The sequence below is a fragment of the Hylobates moloch genome, unplaced genomic scaffold (assembly GCF_009828535.3).
Source record: "Hylobates moloch isolate HMO894 unplaced genomic scaffold, HMol_V3 SCAFFOLD_11, whole genome shotgun sequence".
NCBI classification, from domain to species: Eukaryota; Metazoa; Chordata; class Mammalia; order Primates; family Hylobatidae; genus Hylobates; species Hylobates moloch.
The window spans coordinates 80,346,134-80,365,385 of NW_026652286.1; the positions used below are offsets into that span (position 1 = coordinate 80,346,134).

The 19,252-nt window shown below is 42.9% G+C and overlaps 1 protein-coding gene across 2 annotated transcripts in view; it reads right to left on the reverse strand.

Annotated features, from left to right (window-relative positions):
• Positions 1-4,553: 4,553 nt before the first annotated feature.
• Positions 4,554-19,252, reverse strand: part of SLC35F2 (solute carrier family 35 member F2) — a 71,759-nt gene continuing 57,060 nt past the window's right edge. Inside the window, exons 5-8 of one of the 2 annotated variants that reach the window (XM_032167300.2) lie at positions 18,732-18,888; positions 18,088-18,140; positions 16,068-16,222; positions 4,554-6,396 (exon numbers count right to left, since the gene is read on the reverse strand). In XM_032167300.2, the coding sequence (XP_032023191.1) occupies positions 6,211-6,396; positions 16,068-16,222; positions 18,088-18,140; positions 18,732-18,888 (551 nt within the window). In that variant the 3' untranslated portion in view covers positions 4,554-6,210. The remainder of the gene's footprint in view (positions 6,397-16,067; positions 16,223-18,087; positions 18,141-18,731; positions 18,889-19,252) is intronic. The other variant, XM_058446927.1, reaches the window with a different exon arrangement.

Consider the following 19,252-nt stretch of genomic DNA (forward strand, 5'->3'; position numbering starts at 1 on the left):
AGAATTTTTTTTTTCTCTCCACTACTTAATGCAGTCCTAGGACCGGGGCTGTAACTACAAGTGCTACAAGCAGGAATTATTTCTAAGCAGGAAACTGTCACTATGTTTTTAAACTTTGTCAGAATTCCTAAGGGCCTGATGAGGGGTTGGTTGTGCCTTCACCCCATCTGGAAAAATTGGGATTAGGAATAAACACAGGCTGGCCGTGGTGGTTCAGGCCTGTAATCCCAGTACTTTGGGAGGCTGAGGTGGGTGGATCACCTGAGGTCGGGAGTTCGAGACCAGCCCGACCAACATGATAAAACCCCGTCTCTACTAAAAAAAAATACAAAAATTAACCAGGCACGGTGGTGTGTGCCTGTAGTCCCAGCTACTCATGAGGCTGAGGCAGGAGAATCGCTTGAACCCGGGAGGCAGAGGTTGCAGTGAGATGAGATCACACCATTGCACTCCAGCCTGGGTGACAGAGCGAGCAAGACTCTGTCTTAAAAAAAAGGCTCACTAGTTCAGAACCTATGTGACCCTTCCTTCTATGAATGGGCATGGACTGAGGAGGAGGCACTCGCTAGACAGGTACTGCTACCAGCAACGTGAATCAGCACAGTGGCCAAACCTAATGTCCCTTCCAAAAGTGGAAAAATTGGGGTAAAATTAAATGACAGATGGAAAAAAGGAGGAATAGCCAAGAAAAAAATAAAAAGTGCATTATAAATTGAGGAAAATCCAATATCATATTAATGACTCTAAAGAGACTCAGAGCAAGAGATGACACTGTCTCTTAGCTCGATGATCCCAGGTGCCTGAAAGGGCAAAGCAGTGTGCCTGCCAAGACCACTCCTGCTTTTGGAGTCTGACAAGATTAAAAGGAAGCTTGCAAACTTGAGTGGCCTCTGCCCGGGAAACAGTCACACAATATGATGGACTAAAGTAATTATTAAAGATTCTGTATATTTATTTTGCTGTAAGGGATCCATGGTTGAAAACCAGAGGTGGCCTATGGTGTCATGATATATATTAGTTTGCATCCAGTTCCTGGTTCCTAACTCCCATAGCCCCATTACAGTCTTTTGTTATGTTGGGTTAGGCCTCAGGAAACAGAATTCTTTTTCTTTTTTTTGAGACGGAGTCTCGCTCTGTCGCCCAGGCTGGAGTGCAGTGGCGCAATCTCGGCTCACTGCAAGCTCTGCCTCCCGGGTTCACGCCATTCTCCTGCCTCAGCCTCTCCGAGTAGCTGGGACTACAGGCACCCGCCACCCCGCCCGGCTAATTTTTTTGTATTTTTAGTAGAGACAGAGTTTCACCGTGGTCTCGATCTCCTGACCTCGTGATCCGCCCGCCTCGGCCTCCCAAAGTGCTGGGATTACAAGCGTGAGCCACCGCGCCCGGCCTCGGAAACAGAATAATTTCTCCTGCCCTCCTTTCACCTGCCCCAAGGCAGGACTCTAACCTTGCTTTTCTGATTGTGGGTCTTCAGACCCTCCCCAGGGAGAGTCCCACCCTATACCCTGGGGGAAGGAATGCTGAATCAGGAAACTTCCATAAAAACACAAGAGGGCCAGGCGCAGTGGCTCACGCCTATAATCCCAGCACTTTGGGAGGCCAAGGCGGACAGCTCACCGGAGTGCAGGAGTTTGAAACCAGCCTAGCCAACGTGGTGAAAACCCGTATCTACCAAAAATACAAAAAAAAACAACAAACAAACAAACAAAAAAAACTGGGCATGGTGGCTCATGCCTGAGGCTGAGGCACAAGAATTCGTTGAACCCAGGAGGCAGACAGCCGAGATCATGCCACTGCACTCCAGCCTGGGTGACAGAGCCAGACTCCCCTCAACAAAACAAATCCAAGAGAAGTGAGTTCAGGGAGCTTCTGGATAGCTGAAGCCATGAAGGTTCCTGGAAAGTGGTGTGCCCAGGGAGAGCATGGAAGCCCCTCACCCCTTCCTCCATGCTTTGCCCTACACATCTCTTCATCCGTATCCTTTATAATAAACTGGTATACATACATAAAAAATACTTAGACACGATAAACATTCAACATCTGTTTAGTGAGGAGGGACACATCATATTAGTTGTAAGGGGTGACTTCAGGTTTCTCCAAGAACACTCAGACTCAAGTGAGATAACTCAATTATGTTAAAACATTAACCTTCACTTATGGTGGTGTATTTTCTAGTATAATACATACATCAAAAATTATTCTCTAAAAATGTTTAGTTTTATGTTTTTGAATATATAAACAAAGTATATCTCTAAAAGTTAACAGAGATGGCCGGGCATGGTGACTCACGCCTGTAATCCCAGCACTTTGGGAGGCCGAGGTGGGTAGATCACAAGGTCAGGAGTTTGAGACCAGCCTGACCAATATGGTGAAACCCCGTCTCTACTAAAAATACAAAACTTAGCCAGACGTGGCGGTGCATCCCTGTAGTCTCAGCTACTTGGGAGGCTGAGGCAGGAGAATCATTTGAACCTGGGAGGCAGAGGTTGCAGTGAGCCAAGATCAGGACACTGCACCCAGGCTGGGCAACAGAGCAAGAGTACATCTCTCAAAACACAAAAAAAAGTCAACACAGATAGGTTGAGATTTGGATGGTTTCCTAGGGTTCAAAAAATGCTACCTCCTTTTTCTTTTCTTTTTTTTTTTTGAGACAAGGTCTGTTGCCCAGGCTGGAATGCAGTGGGGCATGATCTCGGCTCACTGGGGCCTCGACCTCCCAGGCTCAAGTGATCCTCCAGCCTCGGCCTCCGGAGCAGATGGGACTACAGGTGCATGCCACCACACCCAGCTTATTTTTGTGTTTTTTAGAGACAGGGTTTCACCATATTAACCCAGCTGGTCTCCAACTCGTGGCCTCAAGTAATCTGCCTGCCTCAGGTTCCCAAAGTGCTGAGAAACAGGACTAGTTGGATTTCTTGGCTAAGAATTCCTAAGCCTAGCTGGGGAAGGTGACCTCACCCACCTTTAAACACAGGGCTAGTAACTCAGCTCACACCCAATCAGGTAGTAAAGAGGGCTCACTAAAATACAAATTAGGCTAAAAGCAGGAGGTAAAGAAATAGTCAAATCATATATCACCTGACAGCATGGGGAGGGGACAATGATCAGGATATAAACCCAGGCATTCGAGCCGGATCGGGCAACCCCCTTTGGGTTCCATTGTATGGGAGCTCTGTTTTCACTCTATTAAATCTTGCAACTGCACACTCTTCTTGTCCGTATTTGTTACGGCTCGAGCCGAGCCGTCCACCACTGTTTGCTGCTGTCGCAGACCCACCGTTGTCTTTCACCCCTCTGGATCTGGCAGAGTGTCCACTGTGCTCCTGATCCAGTGAGGCGCCCATTGCCGCTCCTGATCGGGCTAAAGGCTCGCCATTGTTCCTGCACGGCTAAGTGCCCACGTTCGTCCTAATCAAGCTGAACACTAGTTGCTGGGTTCCATGGTTCTCTTCAGTGACCCACGGCTTCTAATAGAGCTATAACACTTACCACATGGCCCAAGGTTCCATTCCTTGGAATCCATTGAGGCCAAGAACCCCAGGTCAGAGAACAAAAGGCTTGCTGCCATCTTGGGAGCGGCCCACCACCATCTTGGGAGCTCTAAGAACAAAGACCTGCAGGTAACAGTGCTGGGATTACAGGCTTGAGCCACTGCACCCGGCCTACTTCCTTTTTCTAAAGTCCATCATGGTGTATATGTATCGTAAACACCCAAATATGTAACCAAAGACTTTGTGAATGACCTTGCTCACCAAACAGTAATCTTGGAGGATCAGCAACTGCAGTTCTGACTGCAGCTGTCACTGATGTAAATAAAATGAAACAATGAGCAAAATAGCACAAATTTAAAACTAAACTGTCAGCGTGCTAATCAAACTGAAAGTCTTCCTAAAAGAGCCAAACATTTTAACATAACCTTTCCCACTCTCATCGTTGTTAATGTTAGGGAGCAAAAACCAAACAAACATCAATTGGAAAGGCAGTTTTAATTGGTTGCAGAAAATGGAAGGTTACTTCACTCAAAAAAGTAAAAAAAAACGGATTGTGGTAATTCAGAATTGGAAAATGTTTATTTCTGCAAATGATCGGTGAGCTTGCTCTGAATTCCCTTGAATCCCAGCATAGTCCCCAAATAGACAGGCCTGCCTCACCCCACAGAGGATATGACTCTGAAAAATTGAATATGAAGAAATATTGAATACATCAAGTCATTCAAAATCCACAAGGAGGCCAGGCGTGGTGGCTCATGCCTGTAATACCAGCACTTTGGGAGGCTGAGGTTGGTGGATCACTTGAGGTCAGTTCGAGACCAGCCTAGCCAACATGGTGATACCCTGTCTCTACTAAAAATACAAAAATTAGCTGGGCATGGTGGTGCATACCTGTAGTCCAGGTAGGAGAACTGCTGAACCTGGGAGGCAGAGGTTGCAGTGAGCTGAGATGGCACCAATTGTACTCCAGCCAGGGTGACAGGGCGAGACTCAAAAAAAAAAGAAAGAAAAAATCCACAAGGCTTTTGATGGATTTGAAGGATGGTTTTACTGGAAAAAAAAAAATCCACAAGGGGAACTAGTTAATCAAAGAAACCACACAGTTGATGTATTTCCATGAATTCAAAGCCTTTTAATGATGTGAACACTTACTCCCCATTTCTTTTTTACATTGTTACAAAAAATTTACAGAGTTTTCTGAAAGTGGCATTTTGTTGGTTGTTATTATACTAATGATACATATTAACACTTTGTATTGAAGAAGTATCATAAAAATCACAGGGCATTACAAATTTTTGATAAGAAGCAGTAATAGTATCCTCTTTTAACAACTGGAGGCTCCCAGGCATACTCTTCGGTGAGAAATGATTAATTTTATATTTTCATTTTGATGATAATCTTTTCTTGTTTTTACCAGTTATAAAAACAAAGCTTTTTCTTTGTTGTGATAATGTGCACTAAGACTTAGTTTCTTGAGCTGATGCTAAATAAAATGAGATCAATAGGAATATTCCAGGAGGTCATGAGAAGTTTTTAGAAAGGATGGCATCTACCTGTATATGGAGCTCTGAAAAATGTTGGAGAGTATGGGACTGAAACTGTGAAGCACATATCCAGTGTCACAGGCTCCGAGAGCAGAGAGTTTGCTCTGGGACCTGGAATGGGTGATGGAGAAATGTTTTAAACAAACAAACAGGCCAGGCACAGTGGCTCCCATCTGTAATCCTAGCACTTTCAGAGGCCGAGGTGGGCAGATCGCTTTAGCTCAGGAATTTGAGACTAGCCTGGGCAACATGGCGAAACCCCATCTCTCTATAAAAACAAACAAAACAGGCCTGGCATGGTGGCTCATGCCTGTAATCCCAGCACTTTGGGAGGTCGGGGCAGGCAGATCACTTGAGGTCAGGAAGTCAAGACCAGCCTGGGCAACATGGTGAAACCCCATGTCTACTAAAAATACAAAACTTAGCTGGGCGTGGGGCCACACGCTTTTGTAATCCCAGCTACTCACACTTGAACCCAGGAGGCGGAGGTTACAGTGAGCTGAGATTGTGCCACTGCACTCTAGGCTCTGCGTCTCAAACAAATAAAAAACAAAACAATTGTGGGAGGGTTCCTAGGTTTACTGCACTCCAGTTTAATGCTTGTGTGAGATATAATAATTATATCTCAGGACTTTTCAAGGGCCGACCCACCCGTTTTCTGCCACATGCAGTCAGCCCCAAGGCCTCATCTGTACCCAAAGGCCTGTGGACAATAACTGCCTCAGCAAAAAAAAAAAAAAAAGACCTTGAAGCCTCTGACAGAGGAAACGTACTCCAGAGCCACCGTGAGTTGCCCCTGTTCCTGACCACCAAGCCCAGCCTGGACAGCCTGCTTTCCTGCCCTGGCCTGAGGCTGGCTCACTCCTGATCTCTCCCCAGTCCTGCTTTCCCACTGGTGCCTCTAAGACCCCAGTGTGGAGTCCGCACTTCATCTCCTCAACCCGAACAGATGTTGGTCCTCAAACACAGAAACGCACTCTTAGCTTGGTTTCTGCTCTATTTTGGTATTTCTACTTTCGAACTTTGTTTAGTGTTCCTTTCTAAAACCTAACCGCTGGATCCAACCCAGGGTTGTAGAGTGTCCACTCTGAGTCTGCTATTTCCCCAAGTGTCCCCTCAGCAGGCAGCAGGCTCTGCTTTATCCTGGTGGGGGATGGGTGCACCATCTTCTCCAGCTACAAGACAGCAGAGTGGGTCTCCTGGAGGTTCTCCTCCAGCTTCAGCCCCAGGTTGTCAATCCCAATGCTGGTGACTGGAGGCACGCTGCTTTCAGCCGGCTCGGCCGTGCGAGTCGGGGTGGAGCAGTACAGGATAAACCCCACCATGATGACAGTGAAGGACAGGATGTAGAGTCCTGAAAACTAGAAGGGAAGAACAGGCAGTGAATTGTGCCCCTCACATACACACCTTTGCTGCTGGCTTTTGCCAACTGTGCTTTGAGGATTACTTTCTCATAATCTTTTTTTATTTTTTATTTTTATTTTATTATTATTATTTTTAAGACAGGGTCTCGCTCTGTGGCGCAGGCTGGAGTGCAGTGGCACGATCTCGGCTCACTGCAACCTCCACCTCCCAGGCTCCATGATCCTCCCACCTCAACCTCCAGAGTAGCTGAGACCACAGGCACTCACCACCACACCTGGCCAATTTTTGTGTTTTCTGTACAGACGGGGTTTTTCTATGTTGCCCAGGCTGGTCTCGAACACCTGAGCTCAAGCAATCTGCCCGCCTCAGGTTCCCAAAGTGCTGGGGATTACAGGCGAGAGCCACCACGCCTGGCCTCATGATCTTTTTCCTGAAAGTTGTCTAAGGAGATGCTAATGCACAAAACCTCCCCATGTATGCTGGTGAATGATGGGACTCTGCCAACAGCACCCGGCACATAAGCCACCTGGATCCTTGGATCTTTAGGAGAAATGGACCTTTGCTTTTCTCTGTCATAATCCAGCTACACCCCACTCTGCATATAGTCCCACTTAGTGGAGAAAATAAAAGGTCATCATGGATACCACAGAGAGCCCCATTCAGACCCTAGACACAGCTTACAATATTGGTATGAAACAGAGGAACATACGACTATGATGAAATGTGGAAGGACAGAAGTGGCATCTGCTCCACAGCCTCTCAATGTGTGCTATTCAATGAAATTCATTTTGCTAAAATTTAATATATTATCTTGTCTCTGTAGTCAAGTATTACATAGTAAAATTTATGGTGGACTGAGCAGATTCCGAATTTTAGAGCTAGAAAGAGCCTAAGATACCAGAAGAGTCCAAAGCCCAAAGAGGTGACTGGTGTAAGGTCCAGTGAGGACCATCATAGGGAACAGAGCCCTGTGAGAGGCATCTCATACGTTCTGTTCCCAGAAGGACCAAATAGAGCAGGAGCCCATTCTGACAGATATTTTACAAGTATGGATGGAGTTTTTGGTGACTTTCCCCAACTTTCCCCTTCCTAAGACTGAAAACCACCACCCAGAGAAAAATGCAATGAGAACACTAATTCATTGGGTATATGTATCGAAAAATGATATACCCCAAAAGTCTAAAAAATTATATTAAGAATTTTGTATATTTCCTCTTATTTGAGTTGAAAATCCATACAAAAGTTGAAGTATTAAAGAAATCAGTCTGTATTTTTTTTTTTTTTTAGATGGAGTCTCACTCTGTCTCCCAGGCTGGAGTGCAATGATGTGATCTCAGCTCACTGCAACCTCTGCCTCCTGGGTTCAAGCGATTCTTCTGCCTCAGCCTCCCGAGTAGTTGGGACTACAAGCCTGCACCACCATGCCCGGCTAATTTTGTATTTTTGGTAGAGGCAGGGTTTCACCATGTTGGCCAGGCTGGTCTTGAACTCCAGACCTCGTGATCTGCCCGCCTCAGCCTCCCAAATTGCTGGGATTACAGGTGTGAGCCACTGCGCCTGGCCATCAGTATGTATTTTTAGCAGCATGATAAAGCACAGAAAGAGAGTGGCTAACGACTGACCAAGAATGGTGTACTAAAAATTAGAGAAACTATGTAGTATAACTAATGTGTAATTAAATACCCAGGGCCTTTTTTTTCCTTTCAAATGGAAAAAGCAAACTCAACTTATGATTATTCCTGCTAACCTGATTTCAAAATTAGGAATGGAGTAGCTAACATCATACTGAATGGGGAAAATCTAAAAGCCTTAATTCTAAGAACTGGAAAAAAACAAGGATGCCCACTTTCACCACTCCTATTCAACATGGTACTGGAAGTCCTAGCCAGAGTCATTAGGCAAGAAAAAGAAATAAGAGGCATCCAAATTAGAAAAGAAGAAGTTAAATTATCCCTCTTTGTAGATGACATGATCTTATATCCAGAAAAACCTAAAGGTGCCACAAAATAGCTCTTAGATCTGATCAATAAATTAGGTAAAGTTGTAGGATACAAAATCAACATATAAAAATCAGTAGGTTTTCTATACACTAATAATGAACTAGCTGAGATAGAAACCAAGAAGTCAATCCCATTTACAACAACTACACAAAATGGAATAAATTTAACCAAGGAGGTGAAAGACCTCTATAAGGAAAGCTACAAAACCCTGATGAAAGAAATTGAAGATGACACAAACGGAAAGACCCATGCTTATGGATTGGAAGAATTAATCTCATTAAAATGAGCATACTGCCCAAAGCAATCTATAAATTCAATGCAATCCCTATCAAAATATCAGTGTTATTTTTCACATAAATAGAAAACACAATCCTAAAATTCATATGGAACCACAAAAGGGCCGAAATAGCCAAAGCAATCCTGGGCAACCAAAACAGCATGGTATTGGTATAAAATGAAAATGAACTCCTATCTCTCACCATATAAAAAAATCAACTCAAGGTGGGATTAAAGACTAAAATGTAAGACCCAAAACTATAAAGCTACTAGAAGAAAACACAGGGGAAACACTTTAGGACATTGGTCTAGACAAAGATTTTATGGCTAACATCTCAAAAGCACAGGTAACAAAAACAAAAATAGACAAATGGGACTATATTAAACTAAAAAGTTTCTGCACAGCAAAAAAGACAATCAACAGAGTGAAAAGATAACCTCTTGAATGGGAGAAAATATTTGCAAACTGTAAATCCAACAAGGGACTAATAGCCAGAGTATACAAGTAACTCAAACAACTAAAGAGTGAAAAACAAATAATCCTACTAAAAAGTGGGCAAAGGACATGAATAAACATTCACCAAAGGAAGACATAAATGGCCAACAGGTATATGAAAAAATGTTCAACATCACTAATCATCAGGAAAATGCAAATCAAAGCCACAATGAGATATCATCTTACCCCAGTTAGAACGGCTAATATTAAAAAGTCAAAAAATAACATGCTGGCAGGATGTATAGAAAAGGAACTCTTAGGCCAGGTGCGGTGGCCCACGCCTGTAATCCTAGCACTTTGGGAGGCCGAGGCAGGTGGATCACCTGAGGTCAAAATTTCGGAGCCGCCTGGCCAAGATGGTGAAACCTCGTCTCTACTGAAAATACAAAAACTAGCCGGGCATGCTGGTGGGCACCTATCCAGGAGAATCACTTGAACCCAGGAGGCGGAGGTTACAGTGAGCCGAGATCGTGCCACTGCACTCCAGCCTGGGCAGCATAGCAAAAACTCCATCTCAAGAAAAGAAAAAGAAAAGGGAACTCTTAAACACTGCTGGTGGGAATGTAAATTAGTATAGTAGAGTCACTGTGGAAAACAGTATGGAGATTCTCAAAAAACTAGAAATAGAACTACTATACAATCCAGCAATCCCACTACTGGGTATTTATCCAAAGGAAAAGAAATCGGTATATCAAAGGGAGATACCTGCACTCATCTGTTTATTGCAGCACTATTCACAATAGCAAAGATATGGAATCAACCTAACTGTCCATCAGTAGACAAGTGAATAAAGAAAATATGGTATATAAACACAATAGGATGCTACTGAGCCACAAAAAAAATGAAATCCTATCATTTGCAGCAACATGGATGGAACTAGAGGTCATTATGTTAAATGAAATAAGCTAGGGCAAAAAAAGACAAATAATGCATGTTTCACTCATATGTGGGAGCTTAAAAAGTCAATCTTGTGGAGGTAGAGCATAGAATGACAGATACCAGAGGCTGCGGAGGATGTGTGGATTGGGGATGGGAAATAAACAGAGGTTAGGTTTTTGTGTTGGTGGTTGTTTTGAGACAGGGTCTGGCTCTGTCACCCAGGCTGGAGTGCAGTAGCTCAATTTCAGCTCACTGCAACCTCTGCCTCCCAGGCTCAAACAATCCTCCCACCTCAGCCTCCTAATTAGCTGGGACTACAGGTGCGCACCAACATACCCGGCTAATTTTTGTATTCTTTTTGTAGAGACAGGGTTGTGCCATGTTGCCCAGGCTGGTCTCGAACTCTTGAGCTCAAGCAATCTGTGTGTCTTGGCCTCCCAAAGTGGTGGGATTACAGGCATGAGCCACCATGCCCAGCCTAAGGACGTTGTTTATTGGGTACAAACATTCAGTTAGATAGAAGGAATAAGTTCTGATCTTTGACAGCAGAGTAGGTGGACTACAGTTGAAATGATAAATACTCGAGGTGATGGACGTCTCACATACTCTGACTTGTACACAGTCTATGCATGTAACAAAATGTCTTATGTATCCCATAAATATATATAAATACTTGTATCAGTAAAATAAGAATGGGGCATTCTATTTTATTCACACTAATAAATAGTTTTAAATTAGCTTAGGTTTCATATTATGCCCAATAAAAAGTTCAAATAAGGAGATGACAGAGAAAAACAATAAGAAAACAGAATGGGATAGGGAAGGAGGGAAAAGGAAGAGAAAGATGAGAAGGAAGGAGTGAGAAAGAGAGAGATGGAGAGAGAAGAAAAAGAAAGCTAGCTAGCTTAGCACAGTGGTAGGCACCTGCAGTCTCAGCTACTCAGGAGGCTAAGGTGGGAGGATCGCTTGAGCCCAGGAGTTTGAGGCCAACCTGGGCAATATACTGAGACCCTATCGCTAAAAAGAAAATTAAAAATTTAAAAAAAGCAAGATACACTCCCAAAGGTAAAAGAAAAAACTAAGTAATTTTTTGAAATGAGTATTAAGTAGATTGCTGGTCACATCCAGCTGTGGGCTCCTTGGGTCACCAACAGCTTTAATGTGCTAACTTGTTATAGATGCTCAATTATTTCTTAACGTTAAACCTTAAGAATTCCTTAAGGAATGTAATAGCCACAGCCCTCCCCAAGACAGGAAAATGCTTCCTGGATTAAATGATAATGCAAAACCAATAATAATGTCAAGCTAAGCAGACAACTATAATTTCCTACCACTGACTTTCATTCTTGGATCTAATACATAGCACAGGGCCCAACACATAGCTGGTGTTTAATAAATGTTTGTTGAAAAAAATTGATTCAGAGAATATTAGGGGAAGTTAGAGCTATTTGGAGTACTCTCAACTTTTAAAGTTGGTCATTTTATTTATTTTTTTTTGTTATTTTTATTTATTTATTTTTTGAGACAGAGTCTTGCTCTATCACCCAGGCTGGAGTACAGTGGTGCAGTCTCAGCTCAGTGCAACCTCTACCTCCTGGGCTCAAGCAATTGTCCTGCCTCGGCCTCCCAAGTAACTGGGATTACAGGTGCCCGCCATCATGCCCAGCTAGTTTTTGTATTTTTAATAGAGACGGGGTTTCACCATGTTGGCCAGGCTCTTCTCAAACTCCTGAACTAAAGTGACCCACCCACCTCGGTCTCCTAAAGTGCTGGGATTACAGGTGTGAGCCACTTGGGCCCAGCCTTAAGTTGGTATTTTGACAGGTAATCATGCTGTCCCATAAAATGTTCACGGTTACCTGTGAAAAAAACCTATATAACTTGTTCAAAACCTGGTATATTTGGTTGGTGGCTTTTAAATGTTCAGAAGAAAAACTATCATGTCTCTCTCAAGAAGGCAGGTGATTAACTGGAGTCACTTTTATTAGCATGGAGAGACTAATAAAGAGATTAAGTCTCCTGAATTAGAGGCGCTTACTTCTTTGTCTTGTAAAATTCTTTGTGTCTGGATCTATACAGGAAGTTTCTTGCGGTTACTTTATTCAGCAAATATTCACTCAAGATCAATTTCAGGAGAGGCAGAGTGCTTAAGGTCTGACATGGAGGAGTGTAAAAACTTCTGAGCCTCTTTTTCAACTGTCTGCTTCAAAAAATTAGAGCCAAAGTTATTTTAGACACAGTTTTTAAAACTGGTAGTATATCAAGCTTACAATCTGCCTTTAAAAATTACTTCTTGGCCAGGCTCAGTGGCTCATGCCCTGTAGTCCCAGCACTTTGGGAGGCAGAGGCAAGCAGATCACCTGAGGTCAGGAGTTCGAGACCAGCCTGGCCAACATGGTGAAACCCCATCTCTACTAAAAATACACAAATTAGCCGGGTTTGGTGGCAGGTGCCTGTAATCCCAGCTACTCGGGAGGCTGAAGCATAAGAATCACTTGAACCAACCAGATGAAATGCAGCAACGGCATCACAGAAAAACTTAAGGCTGACATTGTAGTCTATGACAATTTGGCTCTCAGAAAAAAATCTGGGCCCATCAGGATGACTTCTCTGATTCACTTTGACTTTATTTATTTTAATTTTTTTTTTTTTTTTAGATGGAGTCTTGCCCTGTCGCCCAGGCTGGAGTGCAATGGCATGATCTCGGCTCACTGCAACCTCCATCTCCCAGGTTCAAGTAATTCTCCTGCTAGGACTACAGATGCGCGCCACCACACCCAGCTAATTTTTGTATTTTTAGTAGAGACAGGGTTTCACCATGTTGGCCAGGATGGTCTCTATCTATCTCCTGACCTTGTGATCTGCCCGCCTTGGCCTCCCAAAGTGCAGGCGTGAGCCACTGTGCCTGGCACACTTTGGCTTTTTTTTTTTTTTTTTTTGAGAGAGAGTCTTGCTCTGTTGCCCAGGCTGGAGGGCAGTGGCACAATCTCGGCTCATAGCAAGCTCTGCCTCCTGGGTTCACACCATTCTCCTGCCTCAGCCTCCTGAGTAGCTGGGATTACAGCCGTATGCCACCATGCCCGGCTAATTTTTTGTATTTTTAGTAGAGACAGGGTTTCAGCGTGTTAGCCAGGATGGTCTCGATCTCCTGACCTCGTGATCCGCCCGCCTCAGCCTCCCAAGGTCCTGGGATTACAGGTAGGAGCCACCGCGCCCGGCCTGGCTTTTTTTAAATGATGTTACCAATAAGCTATAAATATTCCTTCAGTCTTAGTTCAGGAATACTTTAACCAGCAAGTCTGCAAAGATAACAGCTGGTTCCTTCACATGTAACATTGCAATGCAAAAAGGTTTACACTCCTTAAGCAGAAATTTCTGAGAATCCACTGAGCTTAATGTATCAATAATTCAGCTAAGTGTTGTGAGTTCATGGCCGACTTCTGGGAATAGCATAAATAAGGATTTGTCTGGATACAAAATTTAACAAGGACAAAGAAATATAGTTGATAACCTCTGCTGAAACTAAAATTATCGGGTAACAGCCAGCATCCTAACTATCTGCTCAAATGACTGTAAGGAAAATAGGAAGCAGGTCAGCAATCCTTTACTGAAGGCACGCTGAGAAAAGACGGGTCTCGCTCTGTCAGCCAGGCTGGAGTGCAATGGTGTGATCAGATCATGGCTCACTGCAGCCTCGACCTCCCTGGGCCCAAGTGATTCTCCCACTTCATCCTCTCTCTGGAGTGGCTGAGACTACAGGTGCACATTACCATATCTGGCTAATTATTTTTGTATTTTTTTGTAGAGATGGGGTTTTGCCATGTTGTCAGGTTGAAAAGAGATATTTCTAAAGCAGGGGTTCTCAAAGTATAAATCAAAATCCTTGGGGGGACCTAAAACCCTGGGGAAGAATCTATACAGTCAAAGCTATTATTACTTTTTTTTTTTTTTTTTTTTTGAGACGGAGTTTCGCTCTTGTTATCCAGGCTGGAATGCAACGGCGCTATCTCGGCTCACTGCAACCTCTGCCTCCCAGGTTCAAGTGATTCTCTTGTCTCAGCCTCCCAAGTAGCTGGGATTACAGGCATGTGCTACCATGCCCTGCTAATTTTTGTATTTTTAGTGGAGAAGGGGTTTCACCATGTTGGCCATGGCTGGTCTCAAACTCTTGACTTAGGTGATCCACCCTCCTCAGCTTCCCAAAGTGCTGGGATTACAATTGTAAGCCATTGCACCTGGCCCTCAAAACTATCATTACTATAATACTAAAATGCTATTTGCCCATTTCGCTTTCATCGTCTTGCAAGTGCACCACAAAATGTTCTAGAAGCTACATGACATGTGATACCACAAGGCAGAAGAAAGGAGCAGATGTGGGAATCCAGGTGTTTTCTAGTAAGCCACAGAGTAAAGAGATTTTTTAAATATAAATCAATGATATTCTTCTCACTATTTTTTATCTTGAAAAATACATTTTTTCATAAGAATGATAACATGATGAATTTATTATTTTCTTAATGAGTTAATAAGTATTTTTTATTTTCTCAGTTTTCATTTATAATATGGTAAATAATAGGTATAAATGACTGGGGTTCCCAATTTTTAAGCATTTAAAAGAGGCTTAAAATTTTAAAAAGAATGATCAGCAAGCCCTGGATCTAAGGAAAAAAAAAAAAAGATAAGAACTGCTAAACTGCTGCCCCAGGAATTTTCAAATTAGCTGTGAAGTTGGAAAAAAAAATCTATATACTTGGTTCTCTCTGATTATGAGACTTTAACATGATGCAATCATAAGCTTGAGACTCTCATCTTAATAATGAAATTAAGGTGGAAAGTGCAGAGGCAAGAAGCCTGGACTGATAAAAGACTGACAACTAAGACTTAGTATTGGCTTTACCATTAACCAGCTGCTGACTAAGGGTAAGTCACTGAGCTGCACATCACCTCCCTGGGCCTTTGTTCCTCCATGTCTAAAATAAATGGCTCCTCCAGGCGCGGTGGCTCACACCTATAATCCCAGCACTTTGGGAGGCTGAGGCGGGAAGATCACCTGAGGTCAGGAGTTCAAGACCAGCCTGGCCAACATGGTGAAACCCCATCTCTACAAAAATACAAAAATTAACCGGGCATGATGGAGGGTACCTGTAATCCCAGCTACTCAGGAGGCTGACGCAGGAGAATCGCTTGAACCTGGGAGGCAGAGGTTGCAGTGAGCCGAGATCACACCATTGTGCTCCAGCCTGGGCAACAGAAAATAATCTCAAAAAATAATAATAATAAATAATAAAATAAAATGAATGGCTCAATCAATTCTCAAGGGAAGGTGTATCAGACTCTCTGAAGATGTTATTTTTTCAAACTCCATATTTGCTCTCTTGCTTCCCTTGAAGACACTGATATATTCCCTCCCACCCCACCTCCCTTGAGAATTAGTACATGTAATAGGACCCACTGCTGATGGCAGCAGATTACGCTTGTAAACGCTATGATGATGTGGATAGAAAAAGTCTGAAAAACCACTGGACTGAATTACCTTTAAGATATAAAATTACTATCAAAGACAGAACCATTCCAATCATGCATGCATGATAAGCTGGCCATCTCTCTTTCCTTTCCATCAGGTACTCCAGACTTTTTGTCTGTGTACCAGGGCAAAAAGAATGAATGGAAAAACTCCTAGTGCTCAGGCTAAGTTACACTGTCCCTCAAGGTCAACAGCAGCTCTGGGTCAGCTTGTTTATCACCTGAAAACATGTGTTAACAATTCCGTAAGCTGGTGCCCTGGGCCATACCATCGAAGATGAAATCCATGTATTTCACTCTTTAGAAAAACCCTAGAAGGGCAATTCTTATGTGAACCCATTTTCTAATTCAGAAGCAGTAAAGGGAGGCCTGACCAATGAAATTCTTGCCAAGAGGATGAGGTTTTATTTTTTGATCTAGAGTCTTGAAGAAACCTGCTACGTTTGTTGGATCCAAGCAAGTATTCTTATTTGAACATGATCTATTTGTTTACCTTATAGCCAAACAGAAAGAGTCCAACGAAAAGGCTGTAGAGGTCCGCTGTCAGGATGCCCAGGTTGACGGAAGTGGCACTAGTGACTTTAATCACCAATGGCATGAAGCTGTACAGGCAAAACATACACAGGGCAAATGCCACGAATAGCAGGGCTGTGGAAAAAAACATGGAATATCTAATATTAGGGCAAGAAATCATAAGACAAAGGAGTTTGAGGCTTGGCTGCCATATAAAACTCTCTAACCCTTTAACATACTATCTACAAAGCCCCTTGTTAACAGTCAGCATTGCAAATGAGACCATAAAGCTCTCTCGAAAAAAGAATATTAATAGCAAGTTGTGATGTGGATAAAGGACCTCAAAAAATCCAACAAGGTATTGGATGATCAAGGTCAGAAAATCCTGCTTATGGTGTGACTGAGTCCATTGCTCTTATCACCCCTCGCGACGTACCCTGCCAGGACAGAGTGACGCCTGTGATAAAAGGCCAATAAAGGCAGAATCAACATCTCGTGTCAAGAAAAATCATTCATTATCTTTTCTTTGCTTTTGTTTGGTTGGACATGATTTGTATAATTGTATTCAGAATAAAGTATCTTTAAAGACATCAAAGACAGTTATTAGGTCCATTGTATTTTGTTCATCTCATTAAATTAAGTGCTCCAAGGCAGCACAATATAATTATCCTTTTTAGGACAGTGCTTGCCATGTGGATGTTGACTACATTAGCAGTATCTCTGCTTTGCAACTACTTCTTTAATCTCATCCCATACTCAACACACACACACACTTTCTAGCAATCTAAGCTATTTTTATTTTTATTTATTTTTTTTGAGACGGAGTCTCGCACTGTTGCCTGGGCTGGAGTGCAGTGGCACCATCTCAGCTCACTGCAACCTCCGCCTCCCTGGTTCAAGTGATTCTCCTGCCTCAGCCTCCCAAGTAGCTGAGATTATAGGCGCCTGCCACCATGCCCGGATAATTTTTTTTTTGTATTTTTAGTAGAGACAGGGTTTCTCCATGTTGGCCAGGCTGGTCTTGAACTCCTGACCTCATGATCTGCCCGCCTTGGCCTCCCAAAGTGCTGGGATTACAGGCGTGAGCCACCACACCCAGCCTGCAATCTAAGTTATTTAATTGAATTAAATGATCAACCATGGTAGACAATCTTCCATGACACCTATGTACTATTTAACTTCTCCCCACCCCATCATTAAACCAGGTTCCAATGTTTTCTGAGTGTCCCATCACCATTTGCTTTTCCTTTATTTATTTATACAGATGCCTAGGAATATCAGATGACAGGAGCAATGGGAGGTGAGGGAGACTTCACACTATTGACGATTCAGGTTAATGCTTCACAAATTATATCAAGCAGACAACCTTCGCAAGAAGTTTGAAGACCCAAGATACAGATCTAATTGAAAGCTGGTTTGACCAAAGGTCAATCTCCAGTCTTGTTCAGGATTCCGAGTAACCAAAGGCTATTCCTGAAGGTAAAGATTAAGAATTAACTTTTATGGAAGTTTATCTACCAATTTTCAGAGAAAACTCAATGTAAACCACTATAGCTGATATGTATTAAATCACTCCTGGATTTTACAAAGACGTCTAAATATTATTAAAATAAAGCACATAGGCCGGGCGCGGTGGCTCAAGCCTGTAATCCCAGCACTTTGGGAGGCCGAGGCGGGCGGATCACGAGGTCAGGAGATCGAGACCATCCTGGCTAACACAGTGAAACCCCGTCTCTACTAAAAATACAAAAAAAAATTAGCCGGGCGTGGTGGCGGGCGCCTGTAGTCCCAGCTACTCGGAGAGGCTGAGGCAGGAGAATGGCGTGAACCCGGGAGGCGGAGCTTGCAGTGAGCCGAGATCGCGCCACTGCACTCCAGCCTGGGCAACAGCGAGACTCCGTCTCAAAAAAATAAAAAAATAAAAAAATAAAGCACATATTTCTAGATGTTCATTTGTTTGTTGAAGAATGCTGACTAAAAGGAATTATTTCTTTACATACCAATTTTCCAGTCCCAATGAATGCTGGCAATATCCTTATATTCCACAATCAATCTAAGATTAAAACAAGAGGTCACAGAGAGGTCCACATACTAATTTTCACGATTTTATAAGCATTTTAGTCACTATACTTCAGCTGAAGTGAGGAATTACATGGACTTTTGAATTTGTCTTAGAATATAAAAATAACTATCTTTAATAAAAATGACAAAGAATAAAACCAAACGAGTTCATAAAGATATGTTTGACTCCCTTACAGGTGCTCTGCAATAATAGTCAAGCATAGGAGGAAAATATGATATTATGCTTTGTTTTTGAATAAGCTTAGGAAGTTAATGTGTTAATACTTTCTGGAAATAACTAAAAAAGAAAACTCCTTACTGGCAAATGCCTCTACCACATGGTAATCAGGAATCCTAAGCAACACACATGTTTAAGAAAATAGGAAGTAATTCTTGATGTTTTAACAATCCTCTAATAGACACTCAGCAAGTTATTAGGTAATGGCAAAACCACAGTTACTCTTGCATCCACCTAATACTAATTCCAAATGTGAATTTGGGCCAAATAAACAATGAATATTAGTAGTTATCATCTGTAATATATTTGCTTATTTTGTTTTTAGGAAAAATTGTAGAATCTTACAGCTGTATACCACTGATAATTGTTCCAAACAGGCCCACCATTCCTAAAAACTCCTGTCTGCTCAGCTTCTTCACGATGTATTCCTCACAAACATTCGAAATGGCATAGAGGGAAGCCCCAAGAAGGACCAAGATGTCACCAATCAATACATCACTCCCTGCAGGAAGACAAGCCACAGAAAGCAAAACACTGTCAACAGGTGAACCTCCATAGCATGCCTCCAGGCGGTCATCTGACCTCGTGTTCATTTAAATGACGCTAAAGAAGAAGAAACTGGTTACTAGAAGTTTATGTGTGAGAGTGTGTGTGTGTGTGTGTGTGTGTGTGTGTGTGTTTGAAACAGTCTTGCTCTGTCGCTCAGGCTGGAGTGCAGTGGCGCAATCTCAGCTCACTGCAACCTACACCTCCGGGTTCAAGTGATTCTCCTGCCTCAGCCTCCCAAGTAGCTGGGATTACAGGCACCTTCCATCATGCCTGGCTAATTTTTGTATTTGTACTGGTCTTGAACTCCTGACCTCAAG